The following is a 25,277-nucleotide window of genomic DNA, read 5'->3' as shown; positions in this document are numbered from 1 at the left end:
GAGTCAGACATGACTGAGGGACTAACACTTTCACTTTCAAACATCAACTATTAATGCTGCTATTGTGTACAGAACGATAGAGCACTTTTAATTTTTTTAAACTTAGACTTCCTCAGACTGATAAGGCAAAGGTTCCAGGACATATCGTCTATAAAGAAGAGCTACAGATCTGATTCCTCTGTGGGTGTGGAGAAGGTGGTCTCCTTTCCTGGAGCAAATACCCTGGGAGTGGGAGGTGGGAGCTCCAGTTTAGATGATGCAAATAGGGAGGGTCAGAGGATAACCATCTATTTAACTTACATGCAGAGTACATCATGAGAAACGCTGGGCTGGAGGAAGCACAAGCTGGAATCAAGATTGCTGGGAGAAATATCAATAACCTCAGATATGCAGATGACACCACCCTTATGGCAGAAAGTGAAGAGGAACTAAAGAGCCTCTTGATAAAAGTGAAAGAGAAGAGTGAAAAAGTTGGCTTAAAGCTCAACATTCAGAAAACGAAGATCATGGCATCTGGTCCCATCACTTCATGGGAAATAGATGGGGAAATAGTGGAAACAGTGGCTGACTTTATTTTTCTGGGCTCCAAAATCACTGCAGATGGTGATTGCAGCCATGAAATTAAAAGACGCTTACTCCTTGGAAGGAAAGTTATGACCAACCTAGATAGCATATTGAAAAGCAGAGACATTACTTTGCCAATAAAGGTCCATCTAGTCAAGGCTATGGTTTTTCCAGTGGTCATGTATGGATGTGAGAGTTGGACTATAAATAAAGCTGAGCTCTGAAGAATTGATGCTTTTGAACTGTGGTGTTGGAGAAGACTCTTGAGAGTCCCATGGACTGCAAAGAGATCCAACCAGTCCATCCTAAAGGAGATCTGTCCTGGGTGTTCACTGGAAGGACTGATGTTGAAGCTGAAACTCCAATACTTTGGCCACCTGATGCAAAGAGCTGACTCATTGGAAAAGACCCTGATGCTGTTTGGAAAGATAGAGGGCAGGAGGAGAAGGGGATAACAGAGGATGAGATGGTTGGATGGCATCACCAACTTGATGGACATGGGTTGGGTAGACTTTGTTGATGGACAGGGAGGCCTGGTGTGCTGCAGTTCATGGGGTTGCAAAGAGTCGGACACAACTGAGTGACTGAACTGAATTGAATATAAGATGCACTGAGTGCTTTCTGTGTGATTTCTAGTATTGTGATGAGTACTCTGGATCCCTGATTTTATTTAACCTTTTTTTTTCAACCTGGTAACATTGGTACTAGTGTCATCCCCATTTTACAAGAATGCTTGGGATGGGAGGTAAATTTCCTGAGGTCACATGGGTATGAGTGACCAGAATCTAGGTCTGCAGGAATCCAAAGCCTTTAACCTTAACTGTTTAATACTTCATTCCTGCTTCTTCCATTCAACAATAGCCAATAATTACTCGTAGCAAGAAGCATTCTTCCATTGAGGAAATTTTACAGTTTGAAATTGTCCTTTCCTGTCTTTTAGACAACTCTTCCTCATCCTTCCAACTGTGGCTGAATATAATCTCCTATCACACCCATAGGTCCTGAGCATACCCCAGTAGGGCTCTCCACCCATATTGCCCTAACTGTACCTTGATCCCTCTGTGTGGTCAACACAGAGGAAGAGGAGGGTGCTTATTGAATGGCATAGACAGAGAGGAGTAGCTGAACTGGGGATGACAGAGTCCCCAGTTCTGTCCTCACTTTCCATGAAAATTTGTATCTTTTTTCCCCCTCCCTGAGCATCAGTCTCCTCTACTATAAAACAATGGAATTAGAAAAAGAATTAAGATTTGTGGCTATCAGAGGCAGGAGTTGGTAGAGGGGAAATCGTATAAAGGCAATCAAAGAGTACAAATTGCCAGGTATAAGTAAGTACTAGGGGTGTATCATACAACATAATAAAGATAACTAAACTGATATATGTTATAAACGAAAGTTGGTAAGACAGTAAATCCTAAGAGTTGTCATCACAAGGAAAAACGATTTTTTGCCTATTTCTTTGATGCTGTATCTGTGTGAGATGATGACATTCACTAAACCTATTGTGACAAATATTTCATGATGTATGTAAGTCAAATAATTACATTGAACACCTGAAATGTAAACAGTGCTATATGTCTCTTCCATCTCAATAAAACTAGGGGAAAACAAAACCAAAAAGCTATGTCTTTGAATAAAATCAGTTTTATTTCTTAAAAAATTAAAATTAATTTAAAAATTGAAGCAATGAGTGTGACTAGATGTTTTCTAAAGACTCTTCCAACTGCAATATTTTTTAAGTGTAAGAATCATTTATCCCCAAGCATGGGTTTACTTCTAATGACATTTTTGCTGTGCTCTTCTTTGAAACCAAGGCCACACCTTAGCTGGGAAATGCAATAAAGTCTATGACCTTGATCAGGTAACTTTCCTTGAGCATCAAATCATTTCTTAAATTAGCCATTTTAGGGCTATAAAAACACTAAGAATGGGGAGTGGCTGCTAGTTGTTCTTGTTTGCTGGCAAATCAAAATAAAAGGCCTTATAAGTAAATCATCTGAAGAAAACAGGTCAAGGTCAGCTGGGGCAGAATCTTACATTCTTCTAGAGTTGGTATAAGATCAGTAGGGGAGGTGGAGTTGATCTTGAACTACAAGCAAGGGACAAAAATGGTTCCCAAGGATGGGAGAGATTAAAGATGTAAAGGCATCTCAGCTGTGCATGCATTTCCAAATGAGACACAAAATAGGCACATGGGTGAATGTTTCACACCAAACTCCCTGGGATCCTTTATTACTACTATTGCTGCTACTACTACTGCTGCTGCTAGCACTATTACTACTTGTGCAAGTAAAGAAGAGAAAGTCAAAGTGTTAGTCACCCAATTGTGTTCAACTCTTTGTGACCCCATGAACGGTAGCCCACCATGCTCCTCTGTCCATGGAATTCTCCAGGCAAGAATACTAGAGTGGGTTGCCATTTCCTTCTCCAGGGGGTTTTTCCAACCCAGGAATCAAACCCAGGTCCCTGCATTGCAAGCAGATTCTTTAATATCTGAGCTATCAGGGAAGTCCCAAAGAAGGAGAGGGAAAAATAAATAAATATATTCAGAGAAGTAAAGCTTCCTCCTTAGCTAAAATGTACAGGTTAGCTTGTGTTAGGAAAGATACGCTAGCTTGAAAAACTAAGCAGACCTCAATTCTGATCCGAATTCTGTGTGGGCCCATTGTTAACTTTTGTGGCCTAAGTCACTTTTGTCTTCTTGGGCCTCTTCCCCCATTAAAAAAAATTTGCAAATATTAGTGGCAGCACATGCTGTTCTTGTTCAAATATTGATGGGTACCTAGTAGAGTCTTCTGAACACTGATTACTCTCAGAGACTCATAGAGGGGCCAGTCTCAGCATGGCTTCAAATGAGGCAACCTTAGCAAGGTGAAATTTGGAGACCCAGGAGTTAAAGTCACATCAGTACTTAAGGGCTATTAATTTGCTTTTGGGTAAAATGGATGATGTCCTTTTCATTTTGTTTTTCTGGAAGATAATAGCAAAAGTTGATTAAATGGTCTCTGTCATCACTGCAGATGGTGACTGCAGCCATGAAATTAAAAGACACTCACTCCTTGGAAGAAAAGCTATGACCAACCTAGACAGCATATTAAAAGGCAGAGATGTTACTTTACCAGCAAAGGTCTGTCTAGTCAAAGCTATGGCTTTTCCAGTGGTCATGTATGGATGTGAAGGTTGGACTATAAGGAAAGCTGAGCGCAAAAATATTGATGCTTTTGAACTGCAGTGTTGGAGAAGACTCTTGAGAGTCCCTTGGACTGCAAGGAGATCCAACCAGTCCATCCTAAAGGCAATTGGTCCTGAATATTCATTGGAAGGACTGATGTTGAAGCTGAAACTCCAATACCTTGGCCACCTGATGGGAAGAGCTGACTCATTTTAAAAGACCCTGATGCTGGGAAAGATTGAAGGTGGGAGGAAAAGGAGATGACAGAGGATGAGATGGTTGGATGGCATCACCGATGTGATGGACATGAGTTTGAGTAGGCTCCGGATGTTGGTGATGGGAGGACACGGACAGGGAGGCCTGGTATGCTGCAGTCTATGGGATTGCAGAGTCGGACATGACTGAGCGACTAAACTGAACTGATGACAGTGTGTACAAAGTAGTGTGAGGAAAGCTTTGAATCAAGAATCCAATGTTCTAGCTCCTGCTCCATTCTTTGGTAGCGATGTGATCTTGAGCAAGTCACTGGACTTCTATTTTAGTTCAAGGAAATGAGATTAAAAATTTTAGTTTTAATTTCTCCATTTGTAAAAAGCAGAGGACTGGGGCCTTGACTATTCTATATCTTCTACTTTCAACTTTGGGAAATATTTGTTGGCTAATCCTACAACAACTTCTAATGACTATGTTCTTACTTTTCTCTATTAAAGATGTTAGCAAAGCTAGGCACTGGCTTTCCCAGCTTTCTCTGCAGTTAGTAAAGCCTGTGACACAGTTAGGACCAAGCAAATAGAACTGGAAGCCTGCTAGGGGGATTGGGAAAGCTTTTTCTTTCCTGATGAAAAGAATAGAGGTGGTTAGGACACCCACCCCCTCTTCTTTCTGCCTTTAGTGTGGACTTCATGCCTGGAGTTGTGGTAGCCATTTTATGAACACGAGGAATATGCATGAATGCAAAAAGTTATCACTCTAAGGACAGCGGAGTAGAAAGTCAGAACATGCACAGGCCCTGGATAGATTGCAGGCCAATTACAGGCAGAATCAACACTAGCCACCAACCATTCACCTTCGGAACTCTGTTATGTGAAAAACTAATTCTATTTAGCACGGCCTTCGTCTAAGGCCAAAAGCATCCCTATATGGAACTTGCTGTTATTCCACTGCACTCACCACAGAAGGAGGTTGTAGCCAGTCTGCTTCTCTCCAAAGGTGGTGCCCACTTACTCCACATCCCGTGACACGCTGGGTATGTCACACCCTGGCGAAACAGTTGGAAATGGGTGATCTGACTTGACTCCAGTTTCTTCTTGTGTTTAAAACTTGGACTTTGCCTCTTTGACACTACAATATAAAAGCCCGACTGACAGAAACTAAATAACATGTGTCAGCTATTTTGACTCACAGCAGAGATGCTAAAATTCAAATACTAGTTCAAAGGTAAGCAAGGTGGGGAATAGGAAGGGGGTCTTCATATTTCTTCTTATTATTTAATATCAGCGTGGAACTGGATTTCCACAATCAGCTGATCCATCCTCTCATTTAAAGATACGGAACCTGAGGCTGACAGCCATTAAGTGACTAGATTCTAGTCTTCAGGGCTGCTAATAACATGTTCTTTCTACTGTGTTAGTATTTTCCAAAGTGTGGTATATGTCCTTCCAGTGGGATAAGAATTGGATTTAAAGTACTAAAACAACCTACATTCTTTATTATCATTGTTACTTATGTATTCTAATATGCTTTAGAAAAATATAACTAGCACATTAAACCCATGATATCAAAAATATTGTTGCTTATGATGAGGTTCTTTTATTTTGTTTTGTTTTTAAGTAAATTGACCAGGGAAAAACTATAGGCAAGTAACAGCATGAATCATAGTGTGAATACGACAAATGTGACAACGGTTAGAGGTGAATGACATCGTTTGGGAAACATTTCTCTACATCAGCTGGCAGTAAATTATGGCCTGATGTGGCCCACCATCTGTTTTTGTCCAGCCCTCAAGCAAAGAATGGTTTTTAAATTTTTAAGTCACCAGAAAAAATTTTTTTTAAAGAAGTGCATTTCCTGGCATGTAAAAATCATATGAAATAAAAAATATCAGTGTCCAAAAAGTTTCACTGGAAAGTAGCCATGCCTACACATTTTTATATCTCTGGCTGCTTTTGTAAACAATGGCAGAGTTGAGAAGTTGCATCAGACCACAGTATGGCCAGGAGAGTACAAAATATTTACCTTCTGGTTCTATATTATGCTACCCACTTCATCAAGCTAAATCTCTGTGTAAGACTACACCCCTGGAAATTTACAGATTTATTAATAAATCCATTTAAATTGTTTTAGTGGAAAGAGCCTTCGTTATGTGAACTGAAGGCTTTGGGCTTCAGTTTCAAAATTTATTAAGCAGAAGTGGTTGGATTAAATTACCTCTAAGATCACTCCTGGCTCATCTGAAATTCTGCACTCTGTGCAATGATCCTTCATTGTGTATAAATTTGGAATCACACATGGAATTTTAATTAAAGTATTCATAATTATAATCATAACCAGAAAGTTCAGATAGCCAGACAAGGTGGGAGATAGGAAAACTGATAAAGGAGGTTTTCTTCAAAAATTAAAATTTCTAAAGGATCATGCTGTCTCCAATAATATCAAAATTTGTTAAGAAAAGAGTCTCTTACCTCCACTAAACCTTGCAAAATCCTGACACACATAACGCAGCCGTAATGCGCTCTGGCTGCAGATGGTATCAACATGTTCAAGGTCGATGTTAAGAAGATGGCAGCCCCAAAGACCCTGAGGGACCAAAACACTGTGTTACTGGGCAGGCCCACCATGGACGTGGCACAGTAGTCAAACATCAGGAACAAACCTACCAGTTCATGGAAGATCACTGCATAAACCAATAGAGAAGCAGATGTGTTAGGGTCTGGGGTGTGCCATGCTAGGCTGTCAGGCTGCTTTGATTCCCAAGCCCCAGTCCTTGGGCCAATAATAGGAAGGTTGGGGGCAGCACAGGGGTGTTCTGCCTAGATAAGATCCAGAAGCTGGAGATTGACCTGCATGAAGTAAACTTACTGGAGACCCACCATTCTAGATTCTACCCGAATGATCCATTCTGACTGCTACCTCATGACTTCTGCACATTTGGGTTGTATCTCCTGCTTCCCAGTTCCATCCTCATGTTAGCAGATGGGGATACCAACTGTCTGAGAAGCATGCTGTGTCCTGGGACCAGACAAGCACAGGACAGGCTGGGTACCTGTCTCAGCCCCACAGCTTTCTGCCAAGTACTATGTGTCTCCTCTTTGCCTGGACAGGAGTGTCCCAGGAAAAGAGAGCAGGCATCATTTTATTTCTTTCTCACACATGCTAATGATGCTTCATATCTTTTATATTCTGGGAAATATTATTATGTGTTATTTCTTTTTAGGGCAGAAGTGTGAATAGTGACTTCAAAGACCATAGGAACCAGGATTTTATCACCTTGTAAGAAGAATACCACAGGTAAGTGATAATAAATAAAGGACACAAATTAGATAAGAACATAAGTAAAATATGAGTCATGCTCATAGAAATGACTTTACATATGGATATGACTTTCAGACTTTTTTTCCTTGATCCATATAACAAAATAAAGTTTATATTGCAACCCAACACACACTTATAACACACAGATGTAACCAAAACAATTTCCAAAATACGATTCTAAAATGTGCAATGAGCTAAGATATTTTCTATTCTATTTGATTATCTTTCCTTTTATTTCTCTCTCTTTTTAGAAAAGTAGATATTGGTAAATCACTATTGATTTTATTACCATCTAATGAGTTCTGTTTTAGAGTTTGAAAAATACTGCTTCATAAAATATACACTTCACAAAATCCATATATGTTAAGTCAATTACAATCAGAAATGACCTGGAAATAATTAGTACTCTCCTAGTACACTCCTTTTCTAGTACATATACATATTACACATGTCCCAAGTGGCCATCATCTTTTGCTTGAATACTTTTAGTAACAGAGAACTACTGCTCCTTGAGGCAGCTCATTTTTTCTTGGACCTACTTTTATTTGCTCAAACACCTCCTATAGAATCGCAAGGGTATGAAAGACATCTTACAGTCTAGAGACAAGCCCCTCCTACTCACATGACAAAACCAGTATAGTACAGGATAATAGCAACATAGTAAACAGCATCACAGAATGTCATTGGTCAAAGGGAACTCAGACACAATCTAATCCATGTTTCATTTCACAGATGAGGAAATGGAGGTCCAGGGAAAAAGAGGAACTCAGTAGAGGTTACCAAGTGAGTTACTTAGGGTCCAGAAACTGTTGCTCCAGACTCAGATGCAGTTGATTTTTTTTTAAACTACATAATCAGTTAAAGAATTGCAAGATAGATTAGAGTAAACAAAAAAGTAAACAAAAAGAGATTCTTAAGAACAGGATCATGTAAGATCAATGTCTGTGAATCATATCTTTAGGAATGACTTCTATCTATCATTCTGCACCCCTAAATTGAGAGCCAGTTGTATAGAATTGATAAAAGCATACAAAGCCACATTATGATCTGTGTAGCACTCACGTTAAACCAATTTATCTTACCTGTTCGCAGCAAATTTATTTGAAATGAAACCACCTGGAATTTGTGTCACAATATAACCCCAGAAAAAAGATCCATGGATAAGGCCCACTGTCTCTGGATCCCAGTTAAATTGTGCTGTCTGGAAATGAGAAATCAGATACACTTGGTTTGTAAGAAAACACTTGCCTGTCATCATTCTCTGATGATCCTATATAATAACCCTACGAAGTCTTTCTTTCCCTCCTTTAAATTCAGCAAATATCTTTTTAATTTTTTAATTTGTATTGGGGTATAGCAGATTAACAATGCTGTGATAGTTTCAGGTGAACAGTGAAGGGATATTCAGCAAATATTGATGGGGGGCCTCAATGACAGCAGGGACACAGCAAAGTCCTTGTTGTCATTGAGCCTAACTTCTAGTGAGAGAAAGGAGATTCTATGAACAAGTTAAAAAAAAAATGATGAAGGCTAAGAAGAAAATAAAACAACTTGTAAAGAAAACAAAAGGTAAATTCTCGGTTTATTGGGTTATTTAGGTACCAGTTCAGTCAGACACTAAGGGAATGACAGTCATGCCTCTCTTTTCTTTATGAAGATAATAAAACCTACTTACCCATAGGATGTCTGGGGATAAATGCCATGAATATTTCTAGTAGTTTATTCCTCTGCCTAGAGATTTTGCATTTAACACATTAGTGTAATGCCTGGAGCACAGTGTAGACTCAGTACATGTTAGCAGCTATTGTTGTCATGATGATGACAATGGCAACAAAACACCCTTACACGACTCTCAAACCACTGAAGCCTTTCCTCACTTTCTTTCCCAGCAAAGTAACTCACCCTTTTTAGATTTCTCACAAATCTCCCTCCTCTGAGAAAGCTCTTCAGCTGCCCTGAATTGAAGTGGTCATTTTTCCTAGGCCTTGGTCCACAGACCTCTGTTCTTGCAGTCATGGCACCCACCCTGTTCTCAAACTAGCCTGTCACATGTCCATTTCCCACATGAGGTGGCAGGTGACTCTAAGGTGGCAGCTGTGTCCTTTTGACTTTATAACCTCTGTACCTAAAACAAGTGTCTACAACATAGAAGATGCAAGTAAATATTTGCCAAATTAATGAAGGGCTTTGTAAAGCATTGGTATCAAAATCCAAGATGTTCCTGTTATGGAGTAAGAGTTCTTAATTATCAGCATAGTACCTTTTATGAATTTTCATCACATTTTGTTTTCCTATCATAAATTGTCATGTACTTATTTGCTCATTTATTCAATATGCACCGTGTGCTTCCTGTGTGCCAGGTCAGGTGATAGTATAAACACAAACTCAAGTGTTGCCTTTGCCTTCTAGGAGATCACAGCGCAGGTAATATTGGCTTATGCTCTGCACTGTAGTTCCCATTTTGTAGAGTAGGAAGTTGAAGCTCAAGAATAAAATGAACCTAACCATCATTCATTCAAATCAGTTCACCAAATTTTTATTTTATGATACTAAGTGCCACACATTGTACTAGATACTGGGCATATAGCAGTGAACAACAACAGTAATTGTTGTTTTCACAAAGATGTCAGTGGGGATGGCAGGAAGTATACACAGGTGTTTACTGTGTTAGATGGTAATCAGTGAGGAAGAAAGAAATATGAACAGAGAAGAAATATGACAGAAAATGTTGGGCAGGAGTGAAGTAGGGAGATATTTTACATAGAGTGGTCAGGGAAGCTTTCACTGAAGAAATGATTTCTGAGTGAACTCCTAAAGGAAGAAAGGGAGCAAGTGATACTTTTCCTTATCAGAAGAAATTGCTTTCTAGACAAAGAAATAGCAAGTGCAAAGGCCCTGAGATAAGGATGTGTCTTGTGTGTTAGAGGAACAGCCAGATGTCAGAGGAGCTGGAGGGTGATGGATGAGGAAGAGAATAACAGGCATTAAAACAGGAGAAATTCAAGTGATGAAGGGCCTTCTAAGTCACCATAAGGACCTTAACTTTTACTCAAAGAGAGATGGAAGCACTGAGCCGAAGGACACGATTTTAAGTCACTTTCCATGTATTTCCTCTTTACAATACCTAGAGTTAATTACGTCATTTTCTATAGAAGAAGAAATTGAGATTAATTTATTTGCCCCAAGTCATAGAACCAGTTGTAAAGAAAGCCAAGACCAAGACCTCTTACCAAAAATCTATATTCTTTCCATTGCTGTGGAGACTTGACTTTCTCACTAAGAAGAAGAGACTAGACTTCCTTGCCTTGAGTCACAGAATCCCCCCACGAAACCAAAGATCCAAGACAGAGGGATCCACTTCATTCAACAACTAACTGTTAATCACATAGTCCCTTGCTCATGTCCTTCCCTCTGACAGAATGGTGCTTCTTTCCATTTGGACAAAGTTAGCTGAAGAAAAGTACTTGTCCCTGGCAAGAACTGACTTGCACTATCATTGAGTCCATGAGAACCATAATGGTCCTATGTATGAATTCTTATAATAAGCCAGGTGCCATGTCATAGACAGTATTAGGCTGAAAAAATGGTCCCCAGAGATACATGCACAAAACCCCCAGAATCTATAGATGCTGTCTTATTGGAGAAAAGGGTTTTGCTGATGTGATAAAGTCTAGGATCTCAAGGTGAGTTCTTCTGGATTATCTAACTGAGCCCTAAATGTGATGACAAGTGTCCTTGTAAGAGAAAGGCAGGGAGAGACATGAGACATAGAGGAAAGAAGGCCATGTGAAGATGGAGGCAGAGACTGGAGTGATGCTGCTACAAGCCAAGGGACGCTCGGAGCCGCCAAAGCTGGAAAAGGCAAGGATGGATTCTCCCTTGGAGCCTTTGGAGGGAGTGTGGCTCCCTCTGAAGTCGAGTTGATTTCTGGCCTCCCAGACTATGAGAGACTAAGTTCCCACTGTTTTTAAGCCTCATGTTCATGGCCATCTGTTACAGCAGCTTTAGGAAAGTAATAGAGGTGTTTAATATGTTGGTACCAGATTATCTCATTTGATCTGCAACCAGGCCTTTTATTCCCATTTCACAATACAGCAATGAGACTTAGTAAAGAATTTCTAGAAATGCCAGTTCCTACCTCCCTGCTCACATTTCCTTCTAAGAGGATTCTCCTCCTCCCCTCAGTGCCAAGGGGCTCTCCCCTGTGACTGTGGATGGACACCTGAATAGAGGGAGCCAACGTATAGGCTGGACTCAGCCTACCTGTCTGTCTCTCTCTCTTCTTTCTTTCTCTCTCTCATCTGAACCCAGAGATTCTGGTTAGACAATACTGCACACTTGAAACAAGTTCCATCGGAGTCAGAGCCAGGTAAGTCAGCTCCCCAGCAAGGCAACGGCTTGAGGAACTTCGGCTTTGGAAAGCAGTGAGATACCATGGAAAAGAAAAAACAAAATAAAACAGTCCATGGAGAGACCTGAGAGAATGGCGCCGACTCAGAGAGAAGTAGATGCAAGACCCTGAAAGGCCAGCAAGTTGGAGAGTAAGCTGAGGATTTCCTAGTTCCCGTGAGGTCCGGCTCCACTCTGCCCCTCCTGACTCCTTATCCTCCCCACAGTGCGGTACAGCCTGGATCTCAGTCCCACCTCGGGCTGGCTCCCTCATCTGGGGCACAGACTGCACAAGCATACACAGCAGATAGCTTTCCACCCTTCACTTTCCTGAGATCCCCTATAGCCCTACAGTCATTTCCTTTTTAACTTGAGCTGGTCTCCCATTTCTATTCTTTGCAACAGCAATCCCTGACCAGGACAGAAGGGCAACTTGCTCAAGGTCCCAGAGCTAATAAACAACAGAGTCAAGTTTGAAACCAAGTCCGGCAGATTCCAAAGCCCAATTCTTCTTAACCCTACAGGGCTCATGATTCATGAGAAGGAGTTTGGATTTCCCCTGAGGATAATGAGAACTAATTTCCAAGTTTCTCAAACTTCAGTCATTTATTGTTTACCACATGCCAGACACTGTTCTAAGTGATTCACATGTCTTAAAACTCATAATTATTAAACTAAAAAAATGATTATGATTCACACATCAACTGAAGCTACCATTTATTCGACTAGCAGAATATATGCCAGTTATTTGCAAGGCCTACCTATTTATACCTGGAGTAGGAAATGGAACCCACTCCAATATTCTTGCCTGGAAAATTCCATGGACAGAGGAGCTTGGCAGGCTATACAGTGTATGGGGCTGCAAATAGTCAGACGTGACTGAGCAACTGAGCACATACACCTATTCATACTACTTACTTTTCTCCCTCTGTTGAAAATAAAGATTTAAAAATATCTCAGTGCAAAATATCTAGTTTTTCTCCAATAAAGCCAACCAAACAAAATTACCAGCCATTGAGAGGCTTTCTTGATACAGTTAGTGAAATCTTTGCCATTGGGTTGAACACGCTCAGATGATATCTCAGCTTTGTTCTGTTCGGATAAGTGAGAAATGGCCTGCTATAAATTGGAACTTCTGAAATGCTACTAAACTCTTACTTATGAGGCCAGAGAAAATGATGTGAAGCATATTTTAGATCTTAATCAGTTTCTCTAAGACTCCAGAGGGCAAAACCATAGAAACCAAAGAGCACACACAGCATTGTTCCTTAAGTTTATCAAAATGCCTTTTCCATTTGCCTCAAAGCAAATTCTGTTGACCTAGGCCTATCTTTTCATGCAACAAACAAATGCAAACCAGCATCTCATTTTGATCCAGGCCTTAGCAGACAGGTTTAATTAGCTGCCTTTCCTCACAAAAGACTGCCAGAATGCATGTGATACACATCTGAAACCTCATTAATGTCCATCATTCTTTATTTTAAAAATGTATGACATCCCTCTTACACCTCTACTCCCCTCCCTGCCCCTCTCCCCCAAAATAAACAACCAGGATATCCTTTTAAAAACAGATTCACCTGTGGCATAAAAAAGAGAATGGTTAGAAGAATCTCCATGGTACCCTTTTCTTCTGGTAGAATAATCTCTTAGTTAAAAAACAAAAAGGGCGGGGGAATCTGCAGGCCAACTAAAGACTTCTTTTTAATGAACTGAAATCAAATTTTCACTAACCAATATTTGGCGGAAACTGTTCCAGGTAATGCTGATAGACACAGTGTGAAGGAAAGCATTCTGCAGTTAAGCCCAGGAAATAATGCACACCACAGCCCCCTCTTGGAGATTCTCATGGAACACAGCACAGTACAGGTTCCTAGTTCATATGACACCTTCTTCAAAGCACAGCCTACAGAACAGTGGCGTCCAGACACCAGTTTGGGAAACTCTGATCTAAATGTTTTCCCAAACATGGGTAGGGACTGGAGAACTATTAGAAGTCTCTCTGCAAGAAAGGAACCCTCCTGCACTGTTGGTGGGAATGTAAATTGGTACAGCCATTATGGAGAACAATATGGAGGTTCCTTACCAAACTAAACATAGAGCTACCTTATGACCCTGCAGTCCTACTCCTGGGCATATATGTGTAGAAAAACATGATCTGAAAGGATACATACACCCTGATGTTCATGGCAGCAGTCTGCAATAGCCAAGGCATGTGTGTGTGTGTGTGTGTGCGTGCGCACTTAGTCACTCAGTCATGTCCGACTCTTTGCAAATGGACTGTAGGCCACCAGGCTCCTTTGTCAATGAGGATTCTCCAGGCAAGAATACTGGAGTGGGTTACCATGCCCTCCTGCAGGGGACCTTCCCAACCCAGGGATTTAACCCAGGCACTGCAGGCAGATTCTTTACCATCTGAGCCACCATGGAAGCCCCAGCCGAGACATGGAAGCCACCTAAATGTCCATCAACAGAGAAATGGATGAAGAAAATGTGGTACATATACATGATGGAATATTACTCAGCCATTAAGCAGAACGAAATAATGCTACATGCAGCAACAGGGATGGACCAAGAGAGTGTCATACTGAGTGAAGTAAATCAGACCAGAAAGAGAAGGAGAAATATTTGCCGTCCCTTATACATGAAATCTAAAAAAAAAAAGATACAAATGAACTTACTTACAAAACAGAAAGAGACTCACACTGAGAAAATGAACTTATGGTTGCCAGGGCTCGGGGAGAAGGGGTAGTAAGTACTTTGGAAAGGTCATGTACGCAGTGCTAGAAGTCTCTCTGCAAACAGATGGATTTCCACATGAGTCACTCCAGTGTGTGCATTCAACGCAATGAAACAGATGCATTGGGTATCCACTGGGAATACATTTTTATTTTATTCTCCTGTAATCTCAATATTTCTCAAGGCTTATCATTTAAGAAACAAATCAGATTTCATCTTTTCAGTGATTCATGAAAACAGTACTGTTTAAGTGACATCACTATAGGCTTGCTTATGACTACAAGAGCCTTTGAATGGGTGTATGTATCCTTTGAATGGGGCCTTCTGCTTCTATTCACTCCAGTCCTGATCCACTGGATCCATTGGGAGATGACTGGCTGGACAGTGATCATCCTGGAGTATGGATCTGATGGCACCATTTCTCTGCTTAAAGCCCACGCCTGACTCACCTTAGACTTGCCAGGCTCTCCACGACCTAACCTCGCTTTACCTGTTGCCTCCTTTTGATGCTTACCTCATTCTATCCTTTTACCAGGATTCTTAACTAGGTCTGTGGATGGAATCCTGTGGATCTATGAACTTGGATGGGGAAAAATCAGCATATTTATTGCTAGTAACTAATAAAGCAGTATTTCCTGTAATTGTGAATGTAGGCAACAAACCCCAGTCATATTATCAAGACTTGTAATTTTATTACTAGAGGAAATTATAAACATGTTTGTATCTCATGATGGCTGCTGCCATTATCTCAAATTATTGTTCATCCTTCAAACACCAAAATTACAGAAATTATTAGACCCATTGCTAGATTTTGTCATCTGATGTGCTCATAAAGAAACCCATATGTTTCTATATCACAAATTCAATTCTTAAATAGTTTGTTATCTGTATTTAAAATAAATGGCTTTCTTTGTGATCCTATGTGTTTTTTAAAGTTTCATTTTATTTACTTATTTATTTAAGCTGCACTATGTGGCATGGGGGAGCTTAGATCCCCAACTAGGGATCAAACCCTCATCTCTTGCAGTGGAAGTGCAGAGTCTTAACCACTGGACCACCAGGGTAGTCCCCTATGTGTTTTACTTTAAGAATTTAAAACATTAATATAGCTGTTGCCAAAAGACACTGACATAGACATAGACAGACACTGACCTGAATTTCCGGTTTTCCATCAACATATACAGTACTGTTATTGACCATTTCCACAATGGCAACTCCAAGATTGCACCGAATCCCAAAGGAAATGCAGAACCCCAGCCCACTCATGACAGCAATGATGTAGCGCTTAGGGACCCCACAGCAGTGGCAGTCACAGAGTGGGGGCCTCTGCCTGGACGTCTGCACTGGCCTCCCTTCTTCATTCAGCTCAATGTTACCTTCTTCCTCATTGGTCCCGTCAATTTTCCTACAGCAGGCAAATGGACAGGGAAGAAAGACCAGGATTACAAAGTATACTAGGCAAGAAGAAAAAGTGTACCAAGAAAGAAAATGGAAAACCTAGAATAGGATGCATCCTGCATGTTTTAACATCACCATCATCATTACTAAAATAAATTAAAGTGGTTAAAATTTACTGATATTCTGGATATTATGTTGCACCCTTATAGACATTAATTTATTTTAATCTCATAACAGCTACACAAGGTAGATAGTGTTATCTTGTCCATTTATAGACAAAAAACTAAGTCCTCTGAAGTAGAATGCAAGTTCAAGTTCAGAGTTTGTATCCTCAACAATATGCCTTACTGAATATCCTGCTGAAAGAGTATCTATAAACTTCATCTGCATGACATGACCCAGCTAACTATTATGTTTGACTTTAATTTTAATGTCACTTGAAGCCTGCTAAAAGATATACAGTAAAAAATCAATTTATTTTCAGATTCTTTTTTCTTCTTTTTCTAAGTCTTAATAAAATACTAGGTAAGGAGGTACATTTTCTATCACAGCACAAACCAGTTTGTTGTGTATCCGTTCTTTCTTAAGTGGTTCTAACATGATTCTCCGGCACTTTTTAAACAGAGGGCATGATTTCTCATTGAGTCCCATAAATTCAGATTATGGTAGTCCATTGCAGTGAATTTATTCTCTTCTTAAAAAAAAAAAAGTAATTGGGCAAACTGAACACTATCTGTCAATAATAAAAGGAGCTGTTTGCATCATCACATGTATCATAACCCTTCTGAAGATGCCCGATTAAGGTCCAAGTCTTTGTAAAAATAAGCAAAGCTTCTGTGTTTTCAAGAATATCATATTCACTAATAACTAATACAATGTCTAACAGACTACATAGAAGCACAAATAATTTGCCCACCAATTCATAGCAGAGATCATCTTAGTAGCTTCTTAGGACTCAAGCAAATGAGGTTAAAGCACATGTGGAGAGAGCATGGACAGGGAAGCCTGACGTGCTGCAGTCCACGGGGTTGCAAAGAGTCAGACACGACTGAGCAACTGAACTGAACTGAGAGAGAGCAAATGTACTGGATTTAATTCAGCTCATCAAATATTTACTGAGTGCCTACTGTGTGTCAGGCACTATACTGAGTGTAATGGAAGAATAAAGAAAGTGATATGGTTTCTGATCTCCTTCAGCTCTTAGAGGAAGAAAGACACATACACAGTTGTAATTGCTGGATGATGTAGGTTTTCTTGAAATCAAGGTGAAGTACAGTGATAAAACAGGAAAGGAACTTTCAATCTTAATTTGTGAAGTCAGAATGGTAGCTTAATAAATATGCAAGAATATGGAAGTAATCAGAAAAGAATATCATCAACCTCCCAATGCACTTTTGTAACCTACCTGCGTGTATGCTGATGTATTCTACGTTTTCTTCTATGATTGTCTTCCAAGCTTCTAGCTAAGGCCAACCTCTTTCCCTGGGCACGAGATCTCATTGCCTCTCATGTATTCAAGGAAATCCCTATCCACATATTTCATCAATTATTTCTCCTCTCTACTAGAACATTCCTACTGTCTACAAATATGCCCTTTATTTGTCCCACATCAACATTTAAAATAAAAACACTTTCTCTTTCAGCTACCTGCCTATTTCTCACCTTCCTTTTATAAAAAACTCAGAAGTCACTGTCTCATTTCCCTTTGTCCCATTCCCTCTTGGACATACTCCAAACAGGTATATCTCCCAACCTGTCCACCAAAATTGCTCTTCTTGGGCTGTCAATGCCCTCCACATGGTTCAGTTCAGTTCAGTTGCTCAATCGTGTCCAGCTCTTTGTAACCCCATGGACTGTAGCATGCCAGGCTTCCCTATCCATCACCAACTCCTGGAGCTTGCTCAAACTCATGTCCATTGAGTCAGTGATACCATCCAACCATCTCATCCTCTGTCATCCCCTTCTCCTCCTGCCTTCAATCTTTCCCAGCATCAGGGTCTTTTCCAATGAGTCAATCATGAGTCCACATGGTTCAACCCAAAGGCTCTTTCCAGTCCTCATCTAGTTGACCTGTCAGCAGCACTTGACACTACTGATTATTCTTTCTTCCTTGATGACTTTGATTCCTTCATGGATACCACACTCACTTCGTGGTCCTTCTAATCCCCTGAATACTCCTTCTGTTTTGTCTCTTAAGCTGAGTTGTTACTTCCTCAACCTGTAAACACTGGGATGCCCAGAGCTCAGTTTATAGATTTCTTTTGTTTTCTGTCTGTACTTTGTAGGTGACCTCACTCATCTCTGGGCTTTAGACACCATGCATATGCTAACAGATTTCAATTTTCATATCTAGATTTATTTGACATCTTTGTAGACACATGATCAGCATCTCAAACCTAACATATCCAAACTGAGTTCCTCTAAAAAAAAAGTTAATTCCTGAAGCTTTTCACATTTCAAGTAATGACAGTTTTGTTCCTTTGGTTGCTCAGAAAAAAAACTTGGGTGACATCCTGGATGCATCTCTTCTCCAATCTCCATCCAATCTATGCATCAGCATTCCTTAGTTTGAATTTTTACTCTTCCATTTACTTAGCTGTGTGACTTTGGCCTAGTTAACCTCTCTGAGCTTTCTTCCCAAGTGGCACTAGTGGTAAAAGAATCCACCTGCCAGTGCAAGAGATGTAAGAGACATGGGTTCGATTCATGGGTCGGGAAGATCCCCTGGAGGAGGGCATGGCAACTTATTCCAGTATTCTAGCCTGGAGTATCCCATGGACAGGGGAGCCTAGTATGCTGCAGTCTGTGGGGTCACAAAGAGTCAGACACAACTTAGCAACTAAACAACAGCAGCATAGATCATTTAGAACAGAACTTGACACATGTGCCACTATTTTTGTTACATTAATCCTCATAACCACTTAATGAGTCCACTCTGCTAGGATGAGCATAAATGCCATTTACTGCCATTTATGTTGATATCTAAGAGTTATTCAGATCATAAGACTCTTTATAATGTGAAGCCCCAGTGGTATCCATGAATTTCTGGCATGAATGAATATAATACTTATCTTATAGAGCTGTGAAAGTGAAAGTGAAGTCGCTCAGTCATCTCAGACTCTTTGCAACCCCATGGACTGTAGCCTACCAGGCTCCCCAGTCCACGGAATTTTCCAGGCAAGAGTACTGGAGTGGGTTGCCATAGAGCTGTGGTTAAGATTAAATGAGTTTCTACCACCAGACAGTTGATTTGTGTGGTAGCACAGTGTAATGATTAAGAAAGATGGGCACAAAATGTCTGGTCTGAAACCCAGCTCTGCCACTTACAAGCTGTGTCACATTGGGCAAATTACTTAACCTCTCTGTGCCTCCGTTTTTTCATACGTAAAACTGTGATTATAATTGGCCCTCCCTCATAGAGTTGTTAATAGAATTAATGGTACCTGGAACATAGTGTCATTACTATCATTTACTACACACAAGCAGTTAGATAACATTTATCATTTAAGCTGAAAAAGATTGTATATCAGTTTCTGGACATTAATCTCCAAATGGAATGCCTTCTATCTGTTCCAACAGTGGATGATAAGTGAATGCATCATCTTTCTTCCTACATTTCAAAAATATTAATGTACCTTTAGCTGGTGAATTGCTCAGCTGCTTCTTATCAATGACTGCTCTCCAGGAAGACTAAGAGTGTCTGGCTGTAATCAGCCCCATGTGTGGACTTCAGGTACTTCTCTATGCATTTACCTCTCCCTTGACCATGAGGAAGACCCCATAGTTCAGAAGCACATGGAAAATTCCATTTAGATGATGATCTCAGTAGTAAACATTATTAGACATCTATGACTTAGAGTGATTGCTAAGTTAGAAAGTCAGGATTCTTAACTTCCCAATGTTCCTGCCCCTTACAAAACAGAAAACATTTCTTTATGACTTTTTTCTTACACTGGATCCTGTCGACTGGTTTTATGTAAAAATCCATGAGGGGAGGAAACACCCACTACATACCAGGTTCTGGGCAAAGCATTATATATATATATTTATATATATATATAACTATCTTATAGATTTGAGGTTAACACCAAGTGTTAAAACAGCAGAGCTGTTTTTGCTGGAGGAACCCTAATTCTGGAGCTCTGCTCAAAGACCACTAGAGTTGAGGATCAGTTCAGATTGCCAGTCAGTTAATGCCTACTTCTGCCAACAATTTCTCTCTAGGGATCACTGAAAGACGAGGTATGAATTTGGCTTTATTCTAAAACCAATCATTCTATAATTACAACAACAATGATAATATCTAGCATGTATTTAGTGTGCTATCTAGAACTATGATAGCAGGGTTTTTTTTTTTTTTTAATGTTCAGTGAGCCAATTCTCAGAAAACTCTTCAGAGTAATAGACACATAGCTTAATTTGGGGTTGAAGTCACACAACTTGGAAATTACTGATTTTGTTATATCCCTAAAGCAAACCAATCTGGTAAACAAAAGAATATTCAAGTGGATCATTCAATCAAACATAGTAAAATCAGCACTTAGGCCTGAGAAAAGTGATTAAATTTTAAAAAGCAGCTAAAGTTGAAAAAGAACACTCCTAAGTATTTATCTAAAGCTAAATAAGTGTTGGAGATGACTCTTGAGAGTCCCTTGGACTGCAAGGAGATCCAACCAGTCCATTCTAAAGGAGATCAGTCCTGGGTGTTCTTTGGAAGGAATGATGCTAAAGCTGAAACTCCAGTACTTTGGCCACCTCATGGGAAGAGTTGACTCATTGGAAGACTCTGATGCTGGGAGGGATTGGGGGCAGGAGGAGAAGGGGATGACAGAGGATGATATGGCTGGATGGCATCACCGACTCGATGGATGTGAGTTTGAGAGAACTCCAGGAGTTGGTGATGAACAGGGAGGCCTGGCGTGCTGCAATTCATGGGGTTGCAAAGAGTCGGATACGACTGAGCGACTGAACTGAACTGAACTGAAATAGTTGTCATCACTTGAATACGCCAATTAAGCCACTGTGCTTCCTTTTGTATTTTTAATCAAATGAAACTCCGCCGTAAAAAGATGTTACCTGGGAGTGGTCGGCAGAAGAATAAAACACTCTTAAAAGAAAAGGTTATTATAATCATTTCCTGTGTTTAGCTAGTTTATCCTGCTGTCACTGAGGTAGGTTTTCATTTATACATGATAATTCAGTGTAGTTCTGACTGAAACTTTTTGTTTTTAATTACCAGAATAATAAGGTGCCCAACCCAGTTCTCTTGCTAAGCTCACCAAAGGGATACAGTGGAAAAATTAACACTGGCAGGAGTCTGTGTATTATAAAATGCAAGAAGTGGAATGAATCTGTAGGCTAGTTTTTAAATTTACGAGAAAACATAGAAAAGTTAAAAGCAGATGGCAAGGGAAATTTTCATTCATCATAATTAGAAATAATGATAAAAATTTTATCAAAGTTATTTTCACATTTATTTACATCAAAGAAATTAAAAGAATCATTTTACCTTGCACATAAGTACTGCTTATTAATTCATTTATAAAACCTAGGAGGGCATTTACTATGTCTATTTTAAAAACCACAAATTAAATATCACATCAATTCATTCATTTATGGCAAATTCTCCTTTCAATAATAATATATTTTACTTTAAAAAAAGATCTATTTTTTTGTTTGGACAAAAACATTCAGTTCAATGACACCACTTAATACTTTCCCATTTAATCATGTAAGATTTTCTGCTTTAAATACTAATTTTTAAAGTTACTTTCTTCATATTATTGTGCAATAATCCTTCTCTTTGAAAACTACACAATCAAGAACCACTTCATACAGTTTATACTACAAGCTATATAATTTGAAAATACCTAATTATCATCTGCAGTGAAAAATTCTTAAAAATTATTTCAACTCAAAGCATAACCATGCAAAGCGGTTCCTGGTTTTGTTGTTACTATTGAATTAACATAGAGTGTTATAGCCCCAAATATTTTCTAATTCAATGCCAAACACACAACTTGCAATATTACTGTGTCCAGTAAGTGCTAATCTTGCTGCATAAAAGGAGTGCTTGTCTTGGTGTTTTCCTAATTCAACATATCCTTTTGATGCATCTTTTTTTCCTCCAGGTATAGTCTGTTGGAGCTGGAAGGGGCTCCAGAAGCCCTTTATTCTGACCCTCCCACTTCTTTTTAAAATGTAGCTTTAAAAACATGAGACAAATTCTTTCAAACACCAGCAGCAATGTGAAGCTACTCTGAAATAAATCTAAAGTTTGCATTCAGACTTTACCTTTGTAAAATCCCCAACGAATCTCCCACAGCGTTCTTCACTCCCTCTTTTCCAGGTTTCAAAATTTTTTCTTTGAAGGTATCGAATGCTTTAAAAGGCATTGTGAGACGGGGGTACCTCCAAGCCTTCAACAGTCAGTCTCAGGAACTCTCATCGCTTCATTTCCAGCCTGGGGATCGCTCTGCTTTCCTCGATGAACACCTGGAAGTCAGTTCTCAGGGAGGTGAGTATTTAAAATCAAAAAGGCATGAAACCCAGCCCAGATCTTTCCAGATGAGATACAACACCCGCCCCCCAAAACAGGAGAGGCCAGATGATCTGTGAATGGGAATTCAGCCCCTCTCAGCTCCCAGCTCAGCAGCAGCCTGTGGTGCTGTCTCAGGCAGCCACTCTCAGGCTGAGCGCAGCCTGGCTCCCTCCTTGGGCTGCAGCTGGAGAAGCTAAAGGGGGCTCCAGCCCACGAAGTGTCCTGCGACCAGCGAAACCCTCTGCAGCCTATCTCCAGCCCCTCCTGCTGTTTCTGACCACATTCCCCTCCTGCCTCACTCAGCTCAGCTGTGGCTTTCACTGAGGGATCCTTTCCAAGGTGATGCCATAGTAACCAGCACAATACCTGTCCCTTGGCCACTGGGCTTATTAATGGGCTCTCAGCCAGAGCAAGCACCCAGGGCGAAGTGTGTTAAACACCCACAAGTCCTCTGCTTTTCTGAAGTCTGGCCCCCAAGACAGGCTCTCAGCCACTGCATTAGGGCCTTTTATGCCTCTCTTGGGAGAGTTAGACACCGGTACAGATGTGGTCCTTGGAGGAACATTTGCACTTGAGGAGGCTAAACACAAAACCCAAGCCATATGCCTCTGGGAGGGCATTTGTCTGATCAACAGAGCAGGCTCACTCAGGGTGTAGTGTGTTAAGTTCCATTGGGACCACCAAACTGAAGGTAACTGAGCCGGTCCCAGAACCTGCTTAGTGCTCTTCCCTGGTCTTCACTGTCTTCAGAATAAACCTAAATTCTTTATCATGGCACAGAAGGCACTCTGTGTGACTCCAGCCCTGCTTCTTGTCACTCTGCTCTTTCTATCAGCTCTTCACTGAATTCTGCAATCTCCCTGTCACTTCTGGGGTTTACTCAAGCTGTGCCTGGGTAACTCTGCTCACCTCGGTAACTCTCCTCACCCTTCATCTGGGAAATGCCAATGTATTCTTGTCTCACAGAGACATCACTTCCTCTAGAAGCCCTCATACACAAGGTTAGGTGTCCCTCCTCTGTGCGCCCAAATCCACTGTCCTCCAAGCCAACAGAATTGGCATGAAGCAGTGAAAAATCCTTGTTGGACTGGAGTAGAAACAGCACATATTGCTCCCACACTGATGGCGGCAGGATGACCCTCCACGAATGCTGCTGCCATGAGAAACAGCATGCATCTGTGAGGCTCCAGAGGTCCAGCCTCCCAGCTTGCAGCGGACTGACCGACCCTGTGCTTTAGACTCTCAGACTCCCCCGGAGTCATTTCCACAACATCAGTCCCTGCCTTCTTCAGCCTCAGTACAAATCCTTCTCCAGGATTTGAATTAAGTTGATCTAAATGAGCTGGATCCTTGGCAGGTTAAATACTACCAACAATAATAATAATTATTATAATGGCTAATATTTATTGCTGTCTTTATGGTCCAAACTTTGTGTTAAGCATGGTTTACATATTATCACAATCTTTCCAACACTACTTTGTGGATAAGCTAGTTATTTTTTTCCCCAACCTCACTGACAGGAAACTGAGGCAAAGAGAAGTTGCTAGGTTTCAGATCCGAACATCCTGACTTCATGCAGTCCTGTTCTCATGCTCACTCTCTCCTCCCTCTTTCTTTCTCCTCCTCCATCCTTCCATCCCCCCAACCCATACTACCTCCTCCGAATTTACTGAGATATATTTTGCACATCATATACCTTACTGATTTCAAGTGGACAATCAATGATTTCTAGTAAATTTATCACGTTGTGCAAGCATCACCATAAAGCACAAAGCAGATAGAACATTCCTATCATCCCAATGAGAACCCTCATATCCACTATTAATCCTTGTCTCCCACCCCTCACACTGCACCAGGCAACCATCAATCTTTCTGTCTCTATAAATTTTCCTTTAACAGACATCTTCTATAAATGGAATCAACACACTATATACCACACAGTATATTGTCTCTTGTGTCTGACATCTTCCATTTAATATGATGATTTTCAGATTTGTCCGTGTTACAACTTGTATCAGTAGTCTGTTCTTCCTTCACTGCTTTCAGTGAAACAGTTAATTGCATGGACATATCACATTGTATCTATCCATTGACCAGTTGATGGATGTTTAGTTGCTTCTAATCTCTGGCTATTATGAATAAAATTGTTAAGGACATCTATGTGCAAATCTTTCTTTGGACAAATCTTTTCATTTCTCTTGGGAAATACCTAGGATTGGAATTGGTGGATTGCACGGTAAGCATGTTTGTAAGAAACTGCCAAATTACTTTTCAAAGTGACAGCACTATTTTACATTCCCGGTAGCATGTATGAGGGGTCCCATTTCTGACATTGTCACCAATATTGATTATCTTTTTTAGACTTTCAAGTGGGTATGAAGTAGCATATCATTGTGGTTTTAATTTGCATTTTCCTGATGACTAATGACATTGATTGTCTTGCCATGTGCTCATTAGTCCTGTGTATACATTTTGGGTAAATTTTCTATTTAAATATTTTGTCCATTTTTAAAATGAATTTTTTCCTTATTAGTGAGGTGTATGAGTATATATTCTCAATAGAAATTCTTCATCAGATAATATGATTTGCAAATGTTTTCTCCCAGTCTAGTGCTTGTCTTTTCATTTTCTTCATGCTGTACTTAAAAGTGCAAACTTTCTTTGTTCATTCATTCATACACTGTGCCTTTTTCATACACCTAAGAAAGAAATCTTTGCCTAACTTGAGGTCTTAAAGATTTTCTATTTTTTTTTCCTAAAAGTTTGCTTGTTTAGCTCTTACATTTAAGTCTACGATCCATCCATTCATTCATTCATCCGTTCATTTTTACATATGGTATAAGGTAAACATCTATGTTCAACTCTTCCCATGTGGATCCCCAGTTGTTAGTAGGCTATTCTTTGTCTAATGAATTGCCTTAGCACCCCTGTCAAAAATCAGTGAAA

At 40.2% G+C, this 25,277-nt stretch overlaps 1 protein-coding gene across 1 annotated transcript in view; it reads right to left on the bottom strand.

Moving 5' to 3' along the window:
* The window catches only part of SLC17A8 (solute carrier family 17 member 8), a 38,325-nt gene extending 16,140 nt beyond the window's left edge, over nt 1–22,185 (bottom strand). The window contains exons 1-5 of the mRNA XM_052640811.1: nt 22,085–22,185; nt 15,545–15,797; nt 8,350–8,468; nt 6,418–6,532; nt 4,907–4,994 (exon numbers count right to left, since the gene is read on the bottom strand). Of these exons, the coding sequence (XP_052496771.1) occupies nt 4,907–4,994; nt 6,418–6,532; nt 8,350–8,468; nt 15,545–15,797; nt 22,085–22,185 (676 nt within the window). The remainder of the gene's footprint in view (nt 1–4,906; nt 4,995–6,417; nt 6,533–8,349; nt 8,469–15,544; nt 15,798–22,084) is intronic.
* Nucleotides 22,186–25,277: the final 3,092 nt, after the last annotated feature.

Source organism: Budorcas taxicolor, chromosome 5 (assembly GCF_023091745.1).
Source record: "Budorcas taxicolor isolate Tak-1 chromosome 5, Takin1.1, whole genome shotgun sequence".
NCBI classification, from domain to species: Eukaryota; Metazoa; Chordata; class Mammalia; order Artiodactyla; family Bovidae; genus Budorcas; species Budorcas taxicolor.
This window is presented reverse-complemented; position numbering and strand designations above follow the sequence as displayed.